At 36.0% G+C, this 24093-nt stretch overlaps 2 protein-coding genes and 1 pseudogene across 2 annotated transcripts; 1 reads left to right on the top strand and 2 right to left on the bottom strand.

Moving 5' to 3' along the window:
• LOC110301523 (glyceraldehyde-3-phosphate dehydrogenase pseudogene) overlaps nucleotides 1-16857 on the bottom strand; it is a 318538-nt pseudogene extending 301681 nt beyond the window's left edge.
• On the bottom strand, nucleotides 12577-13536 carry LOC110288232 (olfactory receptor 8C8-like). The gene has a single exon (XM_021154636.1). The coding sequence runs from the start codon at nucleotides 13525-13527 to the stop codon at nucleotides 12577-12579; it is 951 nt and encodes a 316-aa protein (XP_021010295.1). The 5' UTR covers nucleotides 13528-13536.
• A 5635-nt stretch (nucleotides 16858-22492) lies between the features above and the next one.
• LOC110288235 (olfactory receptor 8C8-like) lies at nucleotides 22493-23449 on the top strand. The gene has a single exon (XM_021154638.1). It carries the CDS (start codon nucleotides 22508-22510, stop codon nucleotides 23447-23449), a length of 942 nt encoding a protein of 313 aa, XP_021010297.1. The 5' UTR covers nucleotides 22493-22507.
• Nucleotides 23450-24093: the final 644 nt, after the last annotated feature.

Raw genomic sequence — 24093 nt, forward strand, 5'->3', positions numbered from 1 at the left:
CTGATGATTAAGGATGTTGAACATTTTTTCAGGTGCTTCTCAGCCATTCGGTATTCCTCAGGTGAGAATTCTTTGTTCAGTTCTGAGCCCCATTTTTTCATGGGGTTATTTGATTTTCTGGAGTCCACCTTCTTGAGTTCTTTATATATATTGGATATTAGTCCCTTATCTGATTTAGGATAGGTAAAGATCCTTTCCCACTCTGTTGGTGGTTTTTTTGTCTTATTGATGGTGTCTTTTGCCTTGCAGAAGCTTTGCAGTTTCATGAGGTCCCACTTGTCAATTCTCGATCTTACAGCACAAGCCATTGCTGTTCTATTCAAGAATTTTTCCCCTGTGCCCATATCTTCAAGGCTTTTCCCCACTTTCTCCTCTATAAGTTTCAGTGTCTCTGGTTTTATGTGAAGTTCCTTGATCCACTTAGACTTGACCTTAGTATAAGGAGATAGGAATGGATTGATTCGCAATCTTCTACATGATAACAACCAGTTGTGCCAGCATCATTTGTTGAAAATGCTGTCTTTCTTCCACTGGATGGTTTAGCTCCCTTGTCAAAGATCAAGTGACGATAGGTGTGTGGGTTCATTTCTGGGTCTTCAATTCTATTCCATTGGTCTACTTGTCTGTCACTATACCAGTACCATGCAGTTTTTATCACAACTGCTCTGTAGTAAAGCTTTAGGTCTGGCATGGTGATTCCACCAGAGGTTCTTTTATCCTTGAGAAGAATTTTTGCTATCCTAAGTTTTTTCTTATTCCAGATGAATTTGCAGATTGCACTTTCTAATGCGTTGAAGAATTGAGTTGGAATTTTGATGACGATTACATTGAATCTGTAGATTGCTTTTGGCAAGATAGCCATTTTTACAATGTTGATCCTGCCAATACATGAGCATGGGAGAACTTTCTATCTTCTGAGATCTTCTTTAATTTCTTTCTTCAGAGACTTGAAGTTTTTATCATACAGATCTTTCACTTCCTTAGTTAGAGTCACGCCAAGATATTTTTTGTTATTTGTGACTATTGAGAAGGGTGTTGTTTCCCTAATTTCTTTCTCAGCCTGTTTATTCTTTGTGTAGAGAAAGGCCATTGATTTGTTTGAGTTAATTTTATATCCAGCTCCTTCACCGAAGCTGTTTATCAGGTTTAGGAGTTCTCTGGTGGAATTTTTAGGGTCACTTATATATACTATCATATCATCTGCAAAAAGGGATATTTTGACTTCATCTTTTTCAATTTGTATCCCTTTGATCTCCTTTTGTTGTCGAATTGCTCTGGCTAGGACTTCAAGTACAATGTTGAATAGGTATGGAGAAAGTGGACAGCCTTGTCAAGTCCCTGATTTTAGAGGGATTGCTTCAAGCTTCTCACCATTTACTTTGATGTTGGCTACTGGTTTGCTGTAGATTGCTTTTATCATGTTTACGTATGGGCCTTGAATTCCTGATCTTTCCAAGACTTTTATCATGAATGGGTGTTGGATCTTGTCAAATGCTTTTTCCGCATCTAACAAGATGACCATGTGGTTTTTGTCTTTGAGTTTGTTTATATACTGGATTACGTTGATGGATTTCCGTATATTGAACCATACCTGCATCCCTGGGCTGAAACCTACTTGGTCAGGATGGATGATTGTTTTGATGTGTTCTTGGATTCGGTTAGCAAGAACTTTATTGAGGATTTTTGCATCAATATTCATAAGGGATATTGATATGAAGTTTTCTATCTATGTTGGGTCTTTTTGTGGTTTAGGTATCAGAGTAATTGTGGCTTAATAGATTGAGTTGGGTAGAGTACCTTCTGTTTCTATTTTGTGGAATCGTTTGTGAAGAACTGGGATTAGATCTTCTTTGAAGGTGTGATAGAACTCTGCAATAAACCTATCTGGTCCTGGGCTTTTTTTGGTTGGGAAACTATTAATGACTGCTTCTATTTCTTTGGAGGATATAGGGCTGTTTAGATCATTAACCTGATCTTGGTTCAACTTTGGTACCGGGTATCTTCTAGAAACTTCTCCATTTCATCCAGGTTCTCCAGTTTTGTTGAGTATAGCTTTTGTAGAAGGATCTGATGGTATTTTGGATGTCTTCAGGATCTTTTGTTATGTCTCCTTTTTCATTTCTGATTTTGTTAATTAGAATGCTTTCCCTGTGCCCTCTAGTGAGTCTGGCTAAGGGTTTATCTATCTTGTTGATTTTCTCAAAGAACCAGCTCCTTGATTGGTTGATTCTTTGAATAGTTCTTCTTGTTTCCACTTGGTTGATTTCGCCCCTGAGTTTGATTATTTCCTGCTGTCTACTCCTCTTGGGTGAATTTGCTTCCTTTTGTTCTAGTGCTTTTAGGTGTGTTGTCAAGCTGCTAATGTGTGCTCTCTCTAGTTTCTTTTTGGAGGCACTCAGCGCTATGAGTTTTCCTCTTAGAAATGCTTTCATTGCGTCCCATTAGTTTGGGTATGTTGTGGCTTCATTTTCATTGAACTCTAAAAAGTCCTTAATTTCTTTCTTTATTCCTTCCTTGACCAAGGTATCATTGAGAAGAGTGTTGTTCAGTTTCCACGTGAAGGTTGGCTTTCTATTATTTATTTTGTTATTGAAGATCAGCCTTAGTCCATGGTGATCTGATAGGATGCATGGGACAATTTCAATATTTTTGTATCTGTTGAGGCCTGTTTTGTGACCAATTATGTGGTCAATTTTGGAGAAGGTAGCATGAGGTGCTGAGAATAAGGTGTATCCTTTTGTTTTAGGATAAAATGTTCTGTAGATATCTGCCAGATCCATTTGATTCATAACTTCTGTTAGTTTCACTGTGTCCCTGTTTAGTTTCTGTTTCCATGATTTGTCCATTGGTGAAAGTGGTTTGTTGAAGTCTCCCACTATTATTGTATGAGGTGCAATGTGTGCTTTGAGCTTTACTAAAGTTTCTTTAATGAATGTGGCTGCCTTTGTATTTGGAGCATAGATATTCAGAATTGATAGTTCCTCTTGGAGAATTTTACCTTTGATGAGTATGAAGTGCCCCTCCCTGTCTTTTTTGATGACTTTGGGTTGGAAGTCATTCTTATCAGATATTAGAATGGCTACTCCAGCTTGTTTCTTCATACCATTTGCTTGGAAAATTGTTTTCCAGCCTTTCATTCTGAGGTAGTGTCTATCTTTTTCTCTGAGATGAGTTTCCTGTAAGCAGCAAAATGTTGGGTCTTGTTTCTGTAGCCAGTTTGTTAGTCTATGTCTTTTTATTGGGGAATTGAGTCTATTGATATTAAGGAAAAGTAATTGTTGCTTCCTGTTATTTTTGTTTTTAAAGTTGGCATTCTGTTCCTGTGGCTGTCTTCTTTTAGGTTTGTTGAGGGATTACCTTCTTGTTTTTTCTAGGATGTGGTTCCCGTCCTTGTATTGGTTTTTTTTTATGTTATTATCCTTTGAAGGGCTGGATTCATGGAAAGATAATGTGTAAATTTGGTTTTGTCGTGGAATACTTTGGTTTCTCCATCTATGTTAATTGAGAGTTTGGCTGGGTATAGTAGCCTGGGCTGGAATATGTGTTCTTTTAGTGTCTGTATAACATCTGTCCAGGATCTTATGGCTTTTATAGTCTCTGGTGAAAAATCTGGTGTAATTCTGATAGGCTTGCCTTTATATGTTACTTGGCCTTTTTCTCTTACTGCTTTTAGTATTCTATCTTTATTTAGTGCATTTGTTGTTCTGATTATTATGTGTCGGGAGGTATTTCTTTTCTGGTCCAGTCTATTTGGAGTTCTGTAGGCTTCTTGTATGTTCATGGGCATCTCTTTCTTTAGGTTTGGGAAGTTTTCTTCTATAATTTTGTTGAAGATATTTGCTGGCCCTTTAAGTTGAAAATCTTCATTCTCATCTACTCCTATTATCAGTAGGTTTGGTCTTCTCATTGTGTCCTGGATTTCCTGGATGTTTTGAGTTAGGATCTTTTTGCATTTTCCATTTTCTTTGATTGTTGTGCCGATGTTCTCTATGGAATCTTCTGCACCTGAGATTCTCTCTTCCATCTCTTGTATTCTGTTGCTGATGCTCGCATCTATGGTTCCAGATTTATTTCCTAGGGTTTCTATCTCCAGCATTGCCTCACTTTGGGTTTTCTTTATTGTGTCTACTTCTCTTTTTAGGTCTTGGTTGGTTTTATTCAATTCCATCACCTGTTTGGTTGTGTTTTCCTGCAGTTCTTTAAGGGATTTTTGTGTTTCCTCTTTAATGTCTTCTACCTGTTTGGTTATGTTTTCCTGCAATTCTTCAAGGGATTTTTGTGCTTCCTCTTTAATGTCTTCTACTTGTTTAGCAGTGTTCTACTGTATTTCTTTAAGTGAGTTATTAAAGTCCTTCTTGATGTCCTCTACCATCATCATGAGATATGCTTTTAAATCCAGGTCTAGCTTTTCAGATGTGTTGGGGTGCCCTGGACTGGGCGAAGTGGGAGTGCTGGGTTCTGATGATGTTGAGTGGTCTTGGTTTCTGTTAGTAAGATTCTTACGTTTACCTTTCGCCATCTGGTAATTTCTGGAGTTAGTTGTTATAGTTGTCTCTGTTTAGAGATTGTTCTTCTGGTGATTCTGATTACCGTCTATCAGCAGACCTGGGAGACAGGCTCTCTCCTCTGAGTTTCAGTGGTTAGAGCACTCTCTGCTGGCAAGCTCTCCTCTTACAGGGAAGGTGCACAGATATCTGGTGTTTGGACCTCCTCCTGGCCGAAGAAGAAGGCCCAAAACAGGACCATTCCCAGATGCTGTGTTGCTTTGGCAGGTCACAGATGCTGTCAGCTTCTGTGGTGCATACTCTCACCTGTGCAGACTAAGTTCCTAAGTTCAGTGGAGTCCCAGAACCAAGATGGCGCTCCCTTCTCCTGAGGCAGAGGGCTCCCATGCAGGGTGGGACCACTGTCCTCCAGCTGGGAGGGTGCCGGATGTCTGCGGCCCCAAAAGGGTGCTGCCTCAGTGGCTCTGTGGCTCCTGCCTGTCCCAGAAGCTCTCTGCCTCTGTGGTGCACACTCTCACCTGTGCAGACTAAGTTCCTAAGTTCTGAGGAGTCCCAGAACCAAGATGGCGCTCCCTGCCCCTGAGGCAGAGGGCTCTCGTCTAATTTTTTTCTTAAAAGTTTTTTATTATTAAATGCCTTTTACATATCAAACATATAAATAATGTTGAGTATTTTGAGAACCAAATAATAATAATTTGTTCAACTTTTATATTCATATCCTTTCATACCCTAAAATATGATTAATAAATATTTAATACATTCTGTCCCATAAGTTTTGGTGTGATGTATCCATAACTGAGGATCCTATATCTAATGTTGAATACTGAATTGTTTCAAAACATATGAAATATTCTTGAGAATTAAGCATAGGAAAAGAGCATAAAATACTAAAAATGAATCATTAAGAAATATATTCAAAAGCTCTTGTACAATACCACATGACATAGTAAGAGAGGATTTAAAATGCATTAAATATCTGTGTACATTGTCTAACAATCAGTTTCCTTAGAAAGGAATATCAGCATTTCTAGATGAGAAATTACTTATTAGAAGGCATATTTTAAAAATTTAAAAATAGCAAAACCTTTTTGAAGTTAAACATTAAGAAAATACTAATTTCAAGCACAGTGAGAAAAATTATCAATAATATTTCCATGGTGTTTGTAGAACATGATTTTAATATTTTTAACTGTTAACATTCCTCAAAAAATAAAATAATTATTTTAAGATGGATTTCATTGTTATGTCTCCCTTTCCATTTCTGACTTTATTAATTTGGTTACTATCTCTGTGTCCTCTGGTTAGTCTGGCTAAGGGTTTATCTATCTTATTGATTTTCTCAAAGAACCAGCTCCTGGTTTCGTTGATTTTATGTGTAGTTCTTTTTGTTTATATTTGGTTGATTTCAGCCCTGACTTTGATTATTTCCTGCCATCTACTCCTCTTGAGTGAATTTGCTTCCTTTTGTTCTAGAGTTTTCAAGTGTGCTCTCAAGCTGCTACTGTAAGATCTCTTCAGTTTCAGTTTGGAGGCACTTAGAGCTATATGTTTTCTTCTTACCACTGCTTTCATTGTGTCCCATAAGTTTTGGTGTGATGTGTCTTCATTTTCATTACATTCTAAAAAGCCTTTAATTTTTTTCTTTATTAATTCATTGGTTAGAGCATTGATCATCTTCCATGTATATGAGTGCTTTCCATTGTTTTTGTTGGAATTTAAGACCAGCTCTAGTCCGTGGTGATCTGATAGGGTGCATGGAATTATTTCAATCTTCTTGTATCTGTTGAGTCTGGTTGTCTGTCCAATTATATGGAGAAATACCAGTTTTGGAAAATGTACTGTGAGGTGCTGAGAAGAAGGTATATTCTTTTGTTTTAGGATGAAATGTTCTATAAATATCTGTTAGATACATTTGGTTCATAACTTCTGCTAGTTTCACTGTGTCTCTGTTTAGTTCATTTCTATGATCTGTCCATTGCTGAGAATGGGGTGTTGAAGTCTCCCACTATTATTGTGTGGGGTGTGATATGTTCTTTGAGCTTTAGTAAAGTTTCTTTTATGAATGTGAGTGCCCTTGTATTTGGATCATAGATATTCAGAATTGTGAGTTCATCTTGGTAGATTTTTCCTTTGATCAGTATGAAGTGTCCTTCCTTATTTTTTTTGATAACTTTTGCTTGAAAGTTGATTTTATTCGATATTATAATAGCTAACCCAGCTTGTTTCTTGGTACCATTTGCTTGGAAAATTGTTTTACAATCTTTTACTCTGAGGTAGTGTATGTGTCTTTATCACTGAGGTGCATTTCTTGTATGCAGCAAAATGCTGGATCTTGTTTACATATCCAGTCTGTTATTCTATGTCTTTTTGGGGGAATTGAGTCCATTGATGTTAAGAGATATTAAGGTAAAGTGATTGTTGCTTCCTGTTATTTTTGTTGTTAGAGGTGGAATTATGTTTTGTGGCTATCTTCTGTTTGTTTGAAAGGTAAGTTTATTGCTTTTTCTAAGGTGTAGTTTCCCTCCTTGTGTTGGTGTTATCCATTTATTATATTTTGCAGAACTGGATTTATGGAAATATATTGGGTAAATTTGGTTTTGTCATGGAATATCTTGGTTTCTCCTTCTAGGTTGAGAGTTTTGCTGGATATAGTAGCCTGAGCTGGCATTTGTGTTCCCGTAGGGCCTGTTGACATTTGCCCAGGATCTTCTAGCTTTCATAGTCTGTGGTAAGAAGTCTGGTATAATTCTTGGTTTCTCCTTAGAGGTTAATTGAGAGTTTTGCTGGATATAGTAGCCTGAGCTGGCATTTGTGTTCTATTAGGGTCTGTTGAGCTCTGCCAGGTTCTTCTAACTTTCATAGTCTGTGTTAAGAAGTCTGGTATAATTATGATAGGTCTGCCTTTATATTTTACTTGACCTTTTACCCTTACTGCTTTTAATATTCCTTCTTTGTTTTGTGCAATTAGTGTTTTGATTATTATGTAATGGGAGGAATTTCTTTTCTGGTCCAACCTATTTGGTGTTCTGTAAGCTTCTTATATGTTCATGGTCATCTCTTTCTTTAGGTTAGTAAAGTTTTCTTCTATAATTCTGTTAAAGCTATTTACTGGCCCTTTAAGGTGGGAATCTTCACTCTTTTCTATACCTATAATCCTTAGGTTTGGTCTTCTCATTGTGTTCTGGGTTTTCTGGATGTTTTGGGTTAGGAACTTTTTGCTTTTTCCATTTTCTTTGACTGTTTTGTCAATGTTTTCTATGGTATCTTCTGCACCTGAGATTCTCTCTTCTATCTTTTGTATTCTGTTGGTGATGCTTGCATCTATGACTCCTGATCTCTTTCCTAGGTTTTCTAACTCCAGGGTTGTCTCCCTTTGTGACTTCTTTGTTGTTTCTAGTTCCATTTTTAAGAACTTGGATAGTTTTGTTCATTTCCTTTGCCTGTTTGTTTCTGTTTTCTTATAATTGTTTAAGGGATTTTGTGTTTCCTCTTTAAGGTCTTCTAGCTGTTTACCTGTGTTTTCCTATATTTTTTAGGGAGTTATTTATGTCCTTCCTAAAATCTTCTACCATCATAATGAGAAGTGATTTTAGAACCGAATCTTGCTTTCCTCGTATGATGGCATATCCATGACTTGCTATTCTGGGAGAATTGGGTTCTCATGATGCCACATAGCCTTGGTTTCTGTTGCTTATGTTTTTAGACTTGCCTCCTACCATCTGATTATGTCCAGTGATACTTGCGCTTGCTATATATGACTGGAGCCTATCCTTCCTGTGATCCTGATTGTGTCAGAACTCCTCAGTGTTCAGGTGTCTCAGTGGTCTTGTGATTCAGGGATCCTGGGTGTGTCAGAGCTCCTGGGTGTTAAGCTGCCTCTGGGATCCTCAGATTATGGTGTCACCAAGCTCCTGTGATCCCAGGATCCTGGGATCCTGGGCATATTAGTGTGTCTGAGAGTAGAGCTTCCTTTGGGTGTTGTGGGACTGGTTGCAGAGTTCATAACCAAGGTTTCCTCAGGACACTGGCCCAGACTGACTCAATTTTTCAAATTGGATAATTTCTTTATTTACATTTCAAATGTTATCTCCTTTCCAAGTCAACATCCACCCACACCCCTCAAACCTTCTTCTCCATCTCCCTCATTCTCCTTCTATTTGGATGTTCACCCACCCACCCACTCCTGTTTTTCTTTGAAATCTTAAAAATTCAATGGATCAAAAAACTTTTCTAGTTTGATATATGCAGAGCTTCCTTTAGTTATTTTACAAGTTCAATTTTTCACTTTAAATAGAGGGCTATGGCTAAATACATATCTGAGTTAATAGAATACACCTGCTCCTAATCAGGAGCAGTAGACCTTATAAATCTATTTAAAATTTGTCAAGAGAGAAACTACTTCTAGAAGAAAAAACAAGTAGGAAAGGAGATGATGAAAACTGCCTCATGAATGATATCAGCCCAATTTACCTCCAGGCTAAGGGGCTGAATTATTGTCTTCTAAAGTCCAAGATTTATGAAACTATGAATTTCAAGTGCAGCTGTCAAGACAAAAATACAATGCTCACCTGTAGTCATCTAGATACTTTCTTGCTTTAGGAGCACTGGGTACCTTCCTTCTCACTGTTCACAAAACAAACTGAGTAATTGCAACCAGCACAGATAATCTCTGACTTGCTAGAAGAGATTCATTACAGGAAATGGAATTTCTATAAAACATTCTTTCTACATACTCAACATTTAAAAAGGCAATATCATATGAGTCTTCAAAACACTACCTAATTCAAATGAAAATACGAAGGTCAAGGTTTTGCAGAATAAGTATAGAAAAAAAAATCACTTCTTTGTAATACTCTCCCTGTGGGATGTGCCCCTTGAGGGTAAAACTTACTGAGTTTATATTTACATCAAATGCTACAAAGCTAACATATCTTTTGAGATTCAAAGTCCTATTCACCTTATAATTTCCCATCAGGGACTATTTCCCAGGGCAGAGTACTGAGTGGTCCACATTTTCCTTCTCATTATAAGTCTACAAAGGAGTATTCAGAAAACTGCTCACTTACTATTTGTAGCTTTTCTGTGCATCATTGATTGAAGTAATAAACATCAGATCACAGGTTTCAAACTCTACAAGATAGATAGATAATAGATACATACATGATAGATAGAGGAAAGATAGGATAGATAGATGATAGATAGATAGATAGATAGATAGATAGATAGATAGATAGATAGATAGATAGACTTCTACATTGATGATAAACTACAGATAATTTGAAAGAGGGGAAATAGCATGCAAGTAATATGAGTTTATATCTAGGGCTTTACTTTTTTTTTTAACAGTATAGATGTAGAATTCAGTGATCCTTGTTTACATATTATTATAGCTACATATACTTATAAGTATATCTAATGTATACTAATAAATACATAGACATCAAAAGGGATTTGCCCAAAAAAGATCTGAGTTTTGGATTGTTTGTAGAATTCTTGCTTAGAATATAAAAGACTGTAGGATCATTTCATATATTTTATACATATAGAAATTGTAAGTTACTTTTTTCATCATATGTACTATGGTAAAATATATAACAAAGAATATTTCAGGGCAGAAAGATTTAATTCTCAGAATTTTGTGAGATTTTGCTCTCTTTGCAAGGAAAACACAGCACGGAAAAAGTGCCATTTGACTATAGCAGTAGGGAAATTCAGAAACCACATTCTACATATCTTTGACCAGAATACAGAGAGCTTAAGCCAGTACTCCAAGTAGATATAACCTTCAAGACCTTCCCATGGTAATCTACTTTTTCTAGTGAGGTCATAGTCACCAAAAACAGTACAACCAGCTTAGAGAAGTCAGTCAAGCATATGAGACTTTAGAGGACATTTTACATTCACATGATAATATGTTCTATCTATACTTCAGTAGACTTCTACTCACAACTGATAGGTTGTTGTATATTTATTTTTTTAATTAACATCAATGATATTATATTATTAATTTAAAATATTTGTTACTCATATATAAAGCAACTGGATCTCATGTATTAATATTGTATTTTATTATATTTTAAGTCATTTCATTACAGGGTTTCTTTTCATAGTTATTATTTTTATTAGGTTTGTAAAAAGGCTTTCATATCATAAAAAAGAAAGTTTATAGCATTCTTCTGAATGGGCTATATAGCAAATGTGTAAAGTTATCTTTTCACACAGCAGCATGATTTCTAATATTGATTTGACACAGTTATCTCAGTAATAAAGCTGACAATATTAATTACATATACATATGTAAAACAACTGGAATTCTCATATAGTATTATGAAAGTAAAGTTACACAAAATGTTCAGAAAATATCTTGAAATTTCAAACCAAGCTATCTATCTATCTATCTATCTATCTATCTATCTATCTATCTATCTGTAACATCTAAGGAGACATTATAAATGCTTATATAAGTAGTCTATAAACATATACATTATCTTCTCAAAACAAATTACTAAGTCCTTAACAAAATCTTGTATACAAATGTGCATTGAAATGGCATGCATTATAGTAAATAATAGCAAATAAAAATATTTATGGACAAATTTCACTAATAACATATTCCCTGTATATTTGGTTGACAGTAACATAACAAAGTTTGAATAATGATGAGTATATTCAAGTATAATTCACTAAAATTTATCCTCATGTCAATAATAGCAATTTTTTAATAGGTTCAACTCAATATCCTTATTTAATGGATATTTGGACTACATCTGGACATAGAGCTTAAAATCTCCAGCTACTGTCTTAGCCAATTTTAGCTTACAGGTCACAAAGAGTTCCTTGTATCAGACCTTAGAACTGTTAAGTCACCACAACATACATGACTCCTGCAAAGGAACAGGGATCAGGCTGCCTATGTGATCACCAGGTCCTCCCCATGTTTCAGATTTATCCTAAACAACTCTTTAGCTGTATCCATCACTTCCTGATTCTCTTTATTTTCTTCTGTTTATTTATTAGATGCACAATTGGTTAAAAACTAGTATCTCTATTATGAATACATAAGATAAAATAAGTCCAATGCAGAGAACAGAAAAAGAATTTTATTAGCACTATATTGAATAATGGTACTCATTACATGGACATTCAAGTATTGTAGGTTTTGTTTGGCTTGGCATGAATTGGGTAGAAGAGGGTTCACAGGAATAAGTAAAAAAAAAAAAAAAACACCTTAGATTTGTGAATTTAAATAAAATTTTTAGTTGCTCAATATTGATATCATAAACACACATATATGAGTATATGTTAAATATATAAATATATGTGTTGTATATGTGTATATGTGGTAAGAATCAAACATAAGAGTATATATAAGCACTCAGTCACTAAACTGTAATGACAGCTATGGATTATTTTTCACAAGTAAGTAGACATTTTGCAAACACCAGTTTCATTATAACAAAGGGAATAATGAGTTTAGATAGTATGTATTGTTATTGTGTTGTTTCTAAAGGAAATTGGTCCTTATCAATAGTTCAAATGCAGTTGCAAATTCAACTGTATTTTTAACAAAACATCTTCTTATAAAAATACTGTCGAAGTTAGTGATATTTGATCAGTCTGAATGTAAAATTGGCCTCGTTAAAATGCAATTTTTCATAAAGTCTCTCTTTTATTGAAATTCTTACATGTTTTTAAAGAATTGAAACAGGAAAAGCTTTACAAAATCCTCTCTGCAAACAACAACACAAGTAAACTTATTAGAAAACATTCAACTCCATGGCTTCCTGTTGTTGTAAAAATATATAGATAAATAGTAGAATTGTCTTGATATACAAAAAATGTGTCATACAAAGATGAAGCTACAACCTCATTCAGGATGCATTCCAGATCATAAATATTTTCTTATCCTCACATAAGAAAATCAAGAATTATTGTTCAGGAAAGTGAAGAAATAATAACATGGAAATCTTGCAAGCCTATAAAACAAAAGGTGAATGAAAGAAAAGAGAATATCAAAAAGAAGATTATAAGAAATTGAAGTGGAGAGAAAGAACCAATTTGGAAACATGGACTATGGCAGCCCCAGTGATTCACTCACTGTGAGTCTCCTTAGTGTTCTCTTTAGAGCAAGCTTGACTTCCTTATTCCTGAGACTGTAAATAAAGGGATTCAGCAAAGGCATCAAAAATGTACAAAATAGACAAAAAAATTTCCCCTGATTCACAGATTCATCAGATGATGTTTTGACATGTGTAAGCATAGCAAATCCATAAAACAGGACAACAGTCATTATGTGAGAACTACAGGTGCTCATGGCTTTGGACAAACCCTTACTTGATAACTGAGTGATATTAAAAAGAATCAGAGCATAGGAGGTTAAGATGAGAAAGCTAGATGCAAGAACTACTATGCTTACAAAAACAGAACTCACAAGCTCATTGGCATAGGTGCTGCTGCAGGAGAGCTGGAGAAGGGGGAAGATATCACACATGTAATGGTTGATGATGTTTGAACCACAAAAGTTGAGCCTGATCATGCACCCTGTATGTACAATTGCACCAACAATTCCCATCAAGTATGAACCAAACATCATCAGGGAACATGTCATAGGAGACATGATGACCATGTACAGAAGGGGTTGACAGATGGCAACATAGCGATCATAGGCCATGGCTGTCAACAAATAGCACTCTGAATTGGCAAAAAAGCACATGAAAAACAGCTGTGTCATGCATCCTGTAAAAGAAATTATGTTCTTCTCTAAGACAAAACTCATTAGTGTTTTGGGAGTAAAGGCAAATGAATAGCACAAATCAATAAAAGACAGATTGAAGAGAAAAAAGTACATAGGTGTCTGAAGGTTTGTATTGCAGCAAATAAGACTCATTAAACTCAAGTTTCCCACCACAGTGATTAAACAGTTCACCAAGAACAGGAAAAACAGGGGCATCTGGAGTTCAGGTTGCTCTGTCAGTCCAGTGAGAATGAACTCAGTCACAGAAGAATCATTCCCCATAGCCATTTATATCATCAGTAGATCTGTAGAAACAATGGTGAAGGGTCATTAGCAAGGACTCTGTCAGTGATTTAAAAAGGACAGTTGGGTGCTGGAGGTGCTAGAGAGATAGCTCATGCGTTAAAGACTGGGCTCACAGGACAATTACAGCTGTTTGTTACAAGTTTATGGTTGTCTAAAGTCACTCCACAAAGTATTCAAAGAACATACTTCCCATTCCTGAGAAATCTCTACTTCTTCTTTCTTATCAATGACTAGCATCAATAGTGAGAAGATACTGGCAGAATTTCTGAAGTATTTAAACAATATTTCTTCCCTTTTCTTTAATCTTCATTAGGAATTAGGAACAGAAAGAGAAATAAGCAGGCTCTGTCTCTCGAAATAATGACTCATAGCTTTGCGGTTTGTTTGTTTGTTTGTTTGGTTGGTTGGTTTTTTTTGAAGGGATAGTATGAAGGTAAAGACAATTGATGAGATGCTCACCTCTGTTCCCCTAAATATGTAACTGCTGATGAATCTCACAGTTCCTTTCACTCCAATAACCTAAGGATTTTAAGTTTAAGATGATGAAGGGGTATTAGCCATCAGTAAAATTCTGGCTCTGGCCTCCTATAGTATCTATGTCTGGTGTATGATATGATTTCAGATTGAGAATCTCTTTAAAATGTTCTCTATTTGCACAAAAGAAAATAATAATCTCATTTGTGTATCCGATTTATCATTTCACTCAAATGAGACTCTTATAACTTAGCATTCTGGGAATATATATTGTAAGTAGTTCTCTCCTTGAGGGCCCATCCTAGGTTGAGTAAGTCCCTTAACAGAAAAAAAAATAAAAGAAACTCTGATTACATCATGTATTGTGGATATAAACATTCTATCTTTTTAGATTCAAGGTTATGCTTGGTTTGTAATTCCCCATCAGGAATAACTAATTCCCTGAGCAGAACATTGACTGTTCCCTTCAGAATTCTACTCACTATGCCCTGCTCAACTCTGCAAGAGAAAAATCCAAGGTCATACTAACTTGCCATTTCTAGTAATTTTCTACAAACCTATATAATTGCATCAGTAACTACAAGTTCATAGATAAACAATTTACAAATGAGATTTTGGAGCAAAGATGTTGATAGAAAAGAAATAGGCACTCTAGACAACTGAGTTAAAATCTAGACTTTTCTAATTCTTAACAATGGAATTGTATACCAAGGTTATAATTTCTCTGGCCTTGTAAATTTATATTTACATAATTATATTGCTATGGAAAGCTATAAAATTGGGTTCATGGAAAAGGGTCTGGAATATGTCTCAGTAGTAGAAACCTTATTTTGCATACAGGAGACTCTGGGTTTAATCTCAGCATTCAAACAGTGAAAATAATAGTAATATGAAGGAAGACCGAAGAACTACTGTATCATATTCTTGTTTTAATTGAATTAGATGTTCCATATAATGTAACATATAAGACTCTCCTAGACAAATAGGACAGTGTTATTCCTCTTTCCTATTCTATATCTGTATGCAGATTAATCAGGATTTCTCATGTCCATTATAATGGACATTCAGAGGAAGTAAATATATGTTATCTTATCTCCCCTTTTCACTCATTTTCTTTCTCTGAGAGTGCTTTCACAGGAAAGTTTTTACAACTTAGTAATAAACATTATAGTCACTTTTCATAGTGTCCCTTTTTTTTCTTTAAACTTTTACTACCAGGCTGAAAGATAGAGTTCCTCTTGAGATACAACAAAGGCCACATTACTTAATCCCCTGCTGTTAGGCTACAGTTGCTAATCCTCTAAACCAGCAGCTTTTTACCCTTAGAAAGAGTAAGAAAGTTTTTAGGACTTTTTAGATGTTATCATCAGCATTTCAGGTTAGTTAGAGAGCTAGAATATCCAGATACCATCAGTCTTAAATAAACTTCATCAGAGTCCTACCCTGTGCCCACTTTCAACACACACCAGGCTCAAAGGCTCCCAGCAAAAGCCCACCCCTAGTCACGGAACTCCGCCAAGAAAACCATGCCTACTCTAAGGCCACACCTCCAATTAGTGCAACTCTCTATTGATGTATGGAGACAATTTTCGTGAAGGGTTAATGTCCCAGTGTAGAGGAATGCTAGGGCGGTGAGACCAGAGTGAGCAGGTGAATGGGGATGAGGATGAGGGTGAGGGTGAGCACCTTCACAGAAGCAGGGTAAGGGGGGATGGGATAGGGGGTTAGCAGAGGGGAAATCAGGAAAGGGGATAAGATTTGAAATGTAAATAAATAAAATATCCAATAAAAAAAGACCATTTTCATTCAAACCACCACAGACACTATTCAGGCTTTGAAAATGATATGCTGGAAACAAATAGCTCTTCTGACTATAAAGTTTCCTGTCAAGTATCTATGTGTTATCAAATCATAATCTCATTATGAATCAAAATATCTCCATTCCAGAGGGGGACTTTGTAATAACTGAAGAAGAATGAGTACAACGCATAGGAGTCCATAACAACCAGAGTAGATAGATTAACTGGTTTCTTATTTCAAGATGGTATTTAGTGTCCATATTTTTGTCAATCAAATTTGTACACAGCTTTTCAGTCTCAGTCCTAGCCATAATATGGCACTGTTTTCCTTCATGTCTGAGTTTTTATTTCTAATAGCTCTTTTTTCATGTAAAACTTTGAACAAATTAATCTGTTATACATCTCTTTTAACAGTCTCTCCTTTGTCTTAAGAAGGTTGAACTCATTTCCCCCGTTCCAGAGACGACCGCATCTACTTGTGCAGGCCAGCCTTGTCCTATAGACAAAATAGTGAAGGTCAGTGTGAATAGATTTGGCCATATTGGGTGCCATGTTACCAAGGCTACCTTCTGCTCTGCACTTGACAAAGTGGAGATTGTTGCCAACAACTACCCCTTCATTGACCTCAACTACATGGTGTACATGTTCCAGTATGACTCCACCCATGGCAAATTCAACAGAGTAGTCAAGGCCGAGAATGGGAAGCTTGCCATCAATGGGAAGTCCATCACCATCTTCCAGGAGTGAGATCCCGCTAACATCAAATGGGGTGATGCTGGTGCTGAGTATATTGTGGAGACTACTGGCATCTTCACCACCATGGAGAAAGCTGGTGCCCACTTGAAGGTTGTGACAAAAAGGTCATAATCTCTACACTTTCTGCTGATGTTCCCATGTTTGTGATGGGTGTAAACCATGATAAATATGACAACTCACTCAAGATTGTCAGCAATGCATCTTTCATCACTAACTGCTTAGATCCCCTGGCCAAGGTCATCCATGACAACTTTGGCATCATGGGAGAACTCATGGCCACCATCCATGCCTTCACTGCCACTCAGAAGACTGTGGATGGCCCCTCTGGAAATCTGTGCTGTGATTGCCATGGGGGCTACCCAGAACATCATTTCTGCATCCACTTGTGCGGCCAAGGCTGTGGGCATGGTCATTCTAGGGATGAACAGGAAGCTCACTGGCATGGCCTCTGTATTCCCATCCCCAATGTATATCAATTTTGGATCTGACATGCCACCTGAAGAAAACTGCCAATTAGAATGACATCAAGTAGGTGGCAAGGCAGGCATCTGAAGGACATCCTGGGCTACACTGAGGATTAGGTTGTCTCCTGCGACTTCAACAGCAACTCCCACTTTTCCACCTTTGCTGCTGGTGCTGGCATTGCTCTCAATGACAACTTTGTAAAGCTCATTTCCTGGTATGACAATGAATATGGCTACAGCAACAGGGTGGTGGACCTCATGGATTACATGGTCTCCACAATGTAAGAAACCCTGGACCACCCACCCCAGCAAGGACACCGAGAAAAAGAGGTAGGCCCTCAGTTGCTGAGGAGTCCCTATCCTAACTCAGCCCCCAACACTGAGAATCTCCCTTACAATTTCCATCCCAGATTCCATAATAATAGAAGGGTTCTAGGGAGCCCTCCCTACTATCTTGAATACCATCTATAAAGTTTGCTACATCCACGCCCACACACAAAATGTTGAACTTGTTCCACAGGTACATTATCTACATCTTAGCATTTAAGAAACTGACTTGGAGGTTCACAAATTCAAGGCTATATACTGAAATACAGTCTTTTATTTTTATTTTTATTTTAAAAGTAAGAACAAAGAATTGAATTAAAAAACAGTGAGGAAGGGGGAGTAGTTCATGGCCCTCATGACAGCAGTGGCAGGAGATCTTCATTATGGTAAAATTGTCCAGATGGATCACTGGTCTAACTGCAGTGTTGAAATCCACATGTTGTGTTCTGGAAACATGGCTGGGTGATAGTTACTAAGGAAAGGAAAGATACACAGACATACATACAGAGAGGCTGAGTTTAGATGGACCAGGCATTGTAATGGAGGTGCACTAGCTTTGAGCCTGGAAAGTTGGCTCATTTATTCCATACATCTGAATCAAGGAGGTATATGTCTTATTTAAACTGCATTTCTGTGAAGAGACACAATGACTAAGCCAACTTATTGAAGAGCTTATTGGACATACAGTCCCTGGGGGTTAGATTCCATGACTGTCATGGTGGGTAGCATGGAAGCATACAGGCAAGGATGGTGCTGGAACAGTAGCTGAGAGTTAGTATCCTTATCTTCAAGTAGCAGGAAGAGGGAGAGGGAAGGGAGGGGGAGGGGAGGGGGAGGGGGAGGGGAGGGGGAGAGACTTGGCCTGGCATTTTGAAACTTCAAATGCTACCACCAGTGACATATCTCATCCAACAAGGCCACACCTTCTTATCCTTCCCAAATAATTTTATCAACTGAGAACTAAGCATTCAAAGGTCTCATAGAATTCTGCACTAAACCTCATTCGGTCCTGAATTTTATTTTGGCTGGGAGACTTTTAATGACTTCTATTACTTTAGGGGTTATGGGACTGCTTAGATGGTTTATCTGATCCTTATTTAAATTTGGTACCTGGTATTTGTCTAGAAAATTGTCCATTTCATCCAGATTTTCCAGTTCTGTTAAGTATAGCCTTTGTGGAAGGATCTGATGATTTTTTTTTTTAATTTCCACAGTTTCTGTTGTTATGTCTCTCTTTTCATTTCTGATTTTGTTAATTTGGATATTGTCTCTGTGCTGTCTGCTTTGTCTGACTAAGGGTTTTTCTATCTTGTTGATTTTCTCAAAGAACCAGATCCTGGTTTTGTTGATTCTTTGTATAGTTCTTTCTGTTTCTACTTGGTTGATTTCAGCCCCGAGACTGATTATTTCCTGCTGTCTATTCCTTTTAGATGTATTTGCTTCTTTTTGTTCTAGAGTTTTCAGGTGTGTTGTTAAGCTGCTAGTGTATGTTCTCTTCAATTTCTTTTTGGAGGCACTCAGAGCTATGGGGTCCTCTTAGCACTTCTTTCATTGTGTCCCATAAATTTGGGTATGTTGTGCCTTCATCTTCATTAAATTCTATGCCTTTTACTTTATGTTCTTGTTTGTCCATCTATTAATGATTTTATAATGAGAATATGAATGTGGATTGAAGGCTGTGATTTCCCTGGTCAATCTTATCTCTAATTATAGCACAGTCCTTTTAACTTTGTTAAGGGGTTATTATTGGGATTAACTCTAGGACTTCATGAATAAATATCAATGTACAATAATGATGGTGCTTTAAAGAAAAATGGAGAATAGTCAGTTTTGAACTAAGTGTGAGTGACCATCTCTGACATACAGATTCAAATTAGCATGAATAACATATTCCTACATGGAAGCTGTGGCATATGATTAACTTATATATCTATGAATTTTCTAATTATATTAGTGGGAATAGTAAATACCAAGAGGTATGAAACTCATGAGTTTATCATATTTTCTTGTAGGTTTCTTTACCTTGATTTTAGTGTATACTAGAATCTTGGTAATCATAACCAATCACAGTGACAAGTTTAGCCAATAGTCAGAAGATGCATATGCTTGATGGAAAAAGCACTAGAAATCACTCTAGAAGGACTAAAATAGCCAATGTTGTGATATTCAAGTCAGATTTATCAGTTTTTAGGAGCCTTAATGTGTATGTAGCTTCTTCAGAGATCTCCGCTTCATCCATACTAACCAGGTTGTCTACTAGTTGGCTCTCTTTCCACTGCATAATAATACTTGAATGTAGAAACAGATTAAAATATAGTTAGCCTTTTAAAATTTTGCAAAACACAGTGATAATGTTTGTCAGTTTTAAACTAGGTATATAGGGCATATAGTACTCTTATAACTGTAAAACTCAAACTCATCCTAATCAAGTTTATAATTCATATCCCTACATAACTGATAAAGTAGGGAAGATAAAATAATTAAGGTTAGAATACAATACATTAAAAATGTAATAGTGAAGCAAATGGAATTATATTATCAGTTATTTTGATGACTTCTTGGATATATTAATTTTTTCCTCATACTACTTTAAAACTCATTTGGTTAAAGGTTCTTCTTGGTAGATGAGGCAAGAATCAATGGAAGATAAGTGATTTGGGCCAATAACATGAAAGATTAATGGAAATAATTTCTCAAAATGTGTCTAATGAACTGAGTGCTATCCATTATGGTCTGAAAAAAGCCAATCACCAAAAGTTGGCAGGTAGCTTAAGGAACAAGGCAACTAATCTTTATATGTACCTCCACCAAGATGTGCTAACATAATTGGGTCTAATTCAGAAATGGGTTGTGTGATAACGGGATTTCCTATAGAACCACGGAATATCATGGAGGGCTAGGACTAATACTCCTTTTAAGGCCTTGGTCAGGTGAGTTGTCTGACATAACATATTCCTGCAAAATGGTTCAATGTGAGTTCATATTTCTGTCATAACTCAAATATGGTATTAAAGATGAGATTAAACACAAGTACATGAATGCCAAGTCATGTTAAACAACAAAGCAAATAAAGTAAGCTCTCTAGCGATGAAAATCTGAATGTTTTCTCTAGGCATATAACCAAATAGCCATACAATGAGATGCTCAACTCAGCTTTCAAATGCCAGAAGCTTCCCAAATATTAAGCCAACAAAGAGAATTCATCACAAATAAGACTTGGTCAAAACCAAAAGCCTGCTTTTTATGTATTTCACCAATATGTATTTATAGACAATGTACATTGGTGATGTAGGGGAGGCAAAACTCCTCTAGCAGCTGAAACAGCTGTATATTCCAACTGTTGGATTTGGTTAATAATAAGTTTTCTATCAGTTGGCTAAGCCAAAATTGTTATCAGGTATTTACATCTCTAAACTCTCTTTAAAATTTCCTATTTAAAAAAATAAGAAAGGAAAAGTCCTATAAAATAGAATTATTTTAGTACTGTGACCTAGGATATTTCTCTTGATATTATCAATTATGCAATGCATTTTTTGTTAATTTCTAGAGAAATATCTTAGGGTATTCTTAATGTGTGCATAGTGGTGAGGAGGAGAGCATGGCATGGAATGCTAGAAGCTAGAACATATTTTGTCTTCAATACACAAGACGACAGCATAGGAAGGATTTAGTTTTTCCAAGTGAGTCAAGGCAAGAATAGCTTTATTTATCTGAGTGAACTCAGATAAAAAACTGAGAACAGTAAAAGCAGACTAACACATACTAGTATATTATCATGTATCCAGTAAACTTCTAATACATTGGATAAATTATCTCAAAACATAATAATTCCTTATTTTATAATTACTTTTGCTTATATACATTGTACCCATCTATATTTCTGTATGTTAACCTAGATCTTTGCTACTGGTTCAGATATGTCAATTTTATGAGTATTTATAGTTATTCAGATGGACAAAAGCAAGGATCAGCAAAGTCTACAGTTTTATAGCTGGGAAAAACTGTGTTCAGTGTTCTAATGCAAATTTGTACTATCTGGAGTGCATCTTCATACATTTTTATCCTCCACATGTATATATATGTATATATATACATATATATATAATATTAATACTTGATCAGTCATTTATTTTTAAAATTGTAGGAAAGCTACAAATGGCTAGTTAGCATGTCCCTGGGCATTTCCTCTTGTAGAGCTCTGCAGAGCTTAATGAAGAGATGACAGACTCACAGTTCTACCCTAGGGAATAGACACTCCTGCTGGGAAATTATAAATGGAGTAGAATGTTGAGTCTCTAAAGAACTGATGTTAGTTCTATGGTACAAACTCAACAATTTCTACCCTTAAGGGAATAATCCAAAAGGAAGAGACTCATAAAGGAGAGAGTAATTTTCCATGCTTCTAATGATTTTTTTTTAAGAAATGACTATGAAATGTTGGAGACACATGAATGAAAGCTATTTTCTTTCTATGTATATGACAAAAATCTTTGTAAAATTCTTAAACAGAAAGTATGTTATTTGCCCAGCAAATCTCTTATAGAACCGAGGCAATGGTCTACAATGGTTGGAATCATGTGCTTAATCTTTAGCAAATTTTTGTCCTTCTGAGAACATTGTGGAGGAAGAAACCATAAATTCCAATGTCAGGGAAGACTTCAGATAAATCAAGGTGAGCTTCAGATAGTTTTTATCTTGAGATTTAAACTTCAAAACAAAAAAAAAAAAAACGTATGATTATATATCTCTATCTATCATCTATCTATCTATCTATCTATCTATCTATCTATCTATCATCTATCTATTTATCTATCATCTATCTATCTATCTATCTATCTATCTATCTATCTATCTATCTATCTATGTATATATGTATATATATATTCTGGGGAAAACATGTGTATTGCTCTTTTCAACCTTAATTATTAGTATACACTAAAGAGAATCAAGTGACTTAATAGTTAAAGAAAGTATCTTTCTGGAGTGATAAAGAACATAGGGGATAAAGGAAATAGGTATTATTCAGACCTCACTGTTCACAAACTCAAGCTCAGAAACTAATAAATTCAACTCTGTTCTTGCAGTGAGAAATAGCTCGTGGGATAATATGTGTCTCTACACTTATTCTTGCAGGTGCCACACATGATGCAAATGACTATGGAAAATAAATCTTCAGTGTCAGAATTTATCCTTATAGGACTGACAGACCAACCTGAGCTCCAGCTGCCCTTATTTGTTCTGTTCTTGATGAACTACACAGCTACTGTGATGGGAAACTTGAGCTTAATGAGTCTCATTTGCTTAAACTCAAACCTTCACACCCCCATGTACTTTTTCATCTTCAATCTGTCCTTTATTGACTTCTGTTATTCATTAGTCTCTACTCCCAAAATGCTGATGAGTTTTGTTTTAGAGAAGAACACCATCTCCTTCAGAGGATGCATGACTCAGCTGTTTTTCTACTGTGTTTTTGTGAACTCTGAGAGTTATGTGCTGACAGCAATGGCCTATGATCGCTATGTTGCCATCTGTCAGCCACTTATGTACAAGATCATTATGTCCCCTAAAATCTGTTGTCTGTTGATATTTGGTTCTTTCTTGATGGGGTTTGTCAGTGCCATAATTCACACAGGATGCATGGTCAGGCTCAATTTTTGTCATTCTAAAATCATCAACCACTACATGTGTGACATCTTCCCTCTCCTTCAACTTTCCTGCAGTAGTACTTATGTCAATGAGCTTATGAGCTATGTTGTGGTGGGCACATCTATCATTTTATGTTGCCTAATTATCTTAATGTCATATGCTATGATCCTCTTCAATATCATTCATATGTCATCAGGTAAGGGTTGGTCCAAAGCTTTGGGCACTTGTGGGTCTCACATCATAACTGTTAGTCTCTTTTATGGATCTGGGCTGCTTGCTTATGTCAATCCGTCATCTGCTGAAACTGTGGGTCAGGCAAAATTTTTCTCAGTGTTTTATACATTATTGGTGCCCATGTTGAACCCTCTTATTTATAGCCTCAGGAACAAGGATGTCAAGCTTGCTGTGAAAAAGACCTGGAAAAGAATCACAAGCTGATTTATCCTATAATACATCCTCTAGCATCCTCACATTCTGTTTTTATATTTTTTACATATTTCTTGTTTTTTACATTACACGTTTTATTCTTTTCATTTATCATTGTTCTTCAATAACATTGATAGAATTTATACTATAATACCACATTTCTCTTTCAGCCAAGCAATATAACTCTGTGTGTACTGTTAAAATATGTGGCATCCTCAGATTCAATGTGTTTCTAAGATGCTGTAGTGTTCGTTGTCTCTATCTGATTAAGACCTTGTTCAGTTTTTTAAACTTTGCCTGAGGATAAAATTTCCTTTTACTTTTTCTTTCATATGTTTCTTTTAAAATATTTGTACATTTGTTTTAAAATTTATATGTATGTGTTGAACCTCTCTGAATGTATGTTTGACATATATATGTAAACGACTATCATGGATAAAAGAGGGTTTTAGAATCCTTAGATGTAGAGTAACAGGCAGGACGGAATCACCAAGTACGTGCTGGGAAAGTAACCCATGTCTTCTCTTAGCACATTAAGTGCTCTTAAAAATTGAGCCCTCTCTACTGCCCCACTGTCTATTCTGTTCCAGCCAATAAAATTCTTGGAGCTTTATGCTTTAACTCTTTTTTTTCCCCTTTGTTGTCTGATATTACTT

This window comes from Mus caroli, unplaced genomic scaffold (genome assembly GCF_978045245.1).
Source record: "Mus caroli unplaced genomic scaffold, Mus_caroli_1 scaffold_11, whole genome shotgun sequence".
Classification (NCBI taxonomy): Eukaryota; Metazoa; Chordata; class Mammalia; order Rodentia; family Muridae; genus Mus; species Mus caroli.

Excerpts from the sequence above, each read along its gene's own strand:
- LOC110288235 (XM_021154638.1), top strand. The coding sequence starts at position 22,508 with ATGATGCAAATGACTATGGAAAATAAATCTTCAGTGTCAGAATTTATC.
- LOC110288232 (XM_021154636.1), bottom strand. The coding sequence starts at position 13,527 with ATGGCTATGGGGAATGATTCTTCTGTGACTGAGTTCATTCTCACTGGA.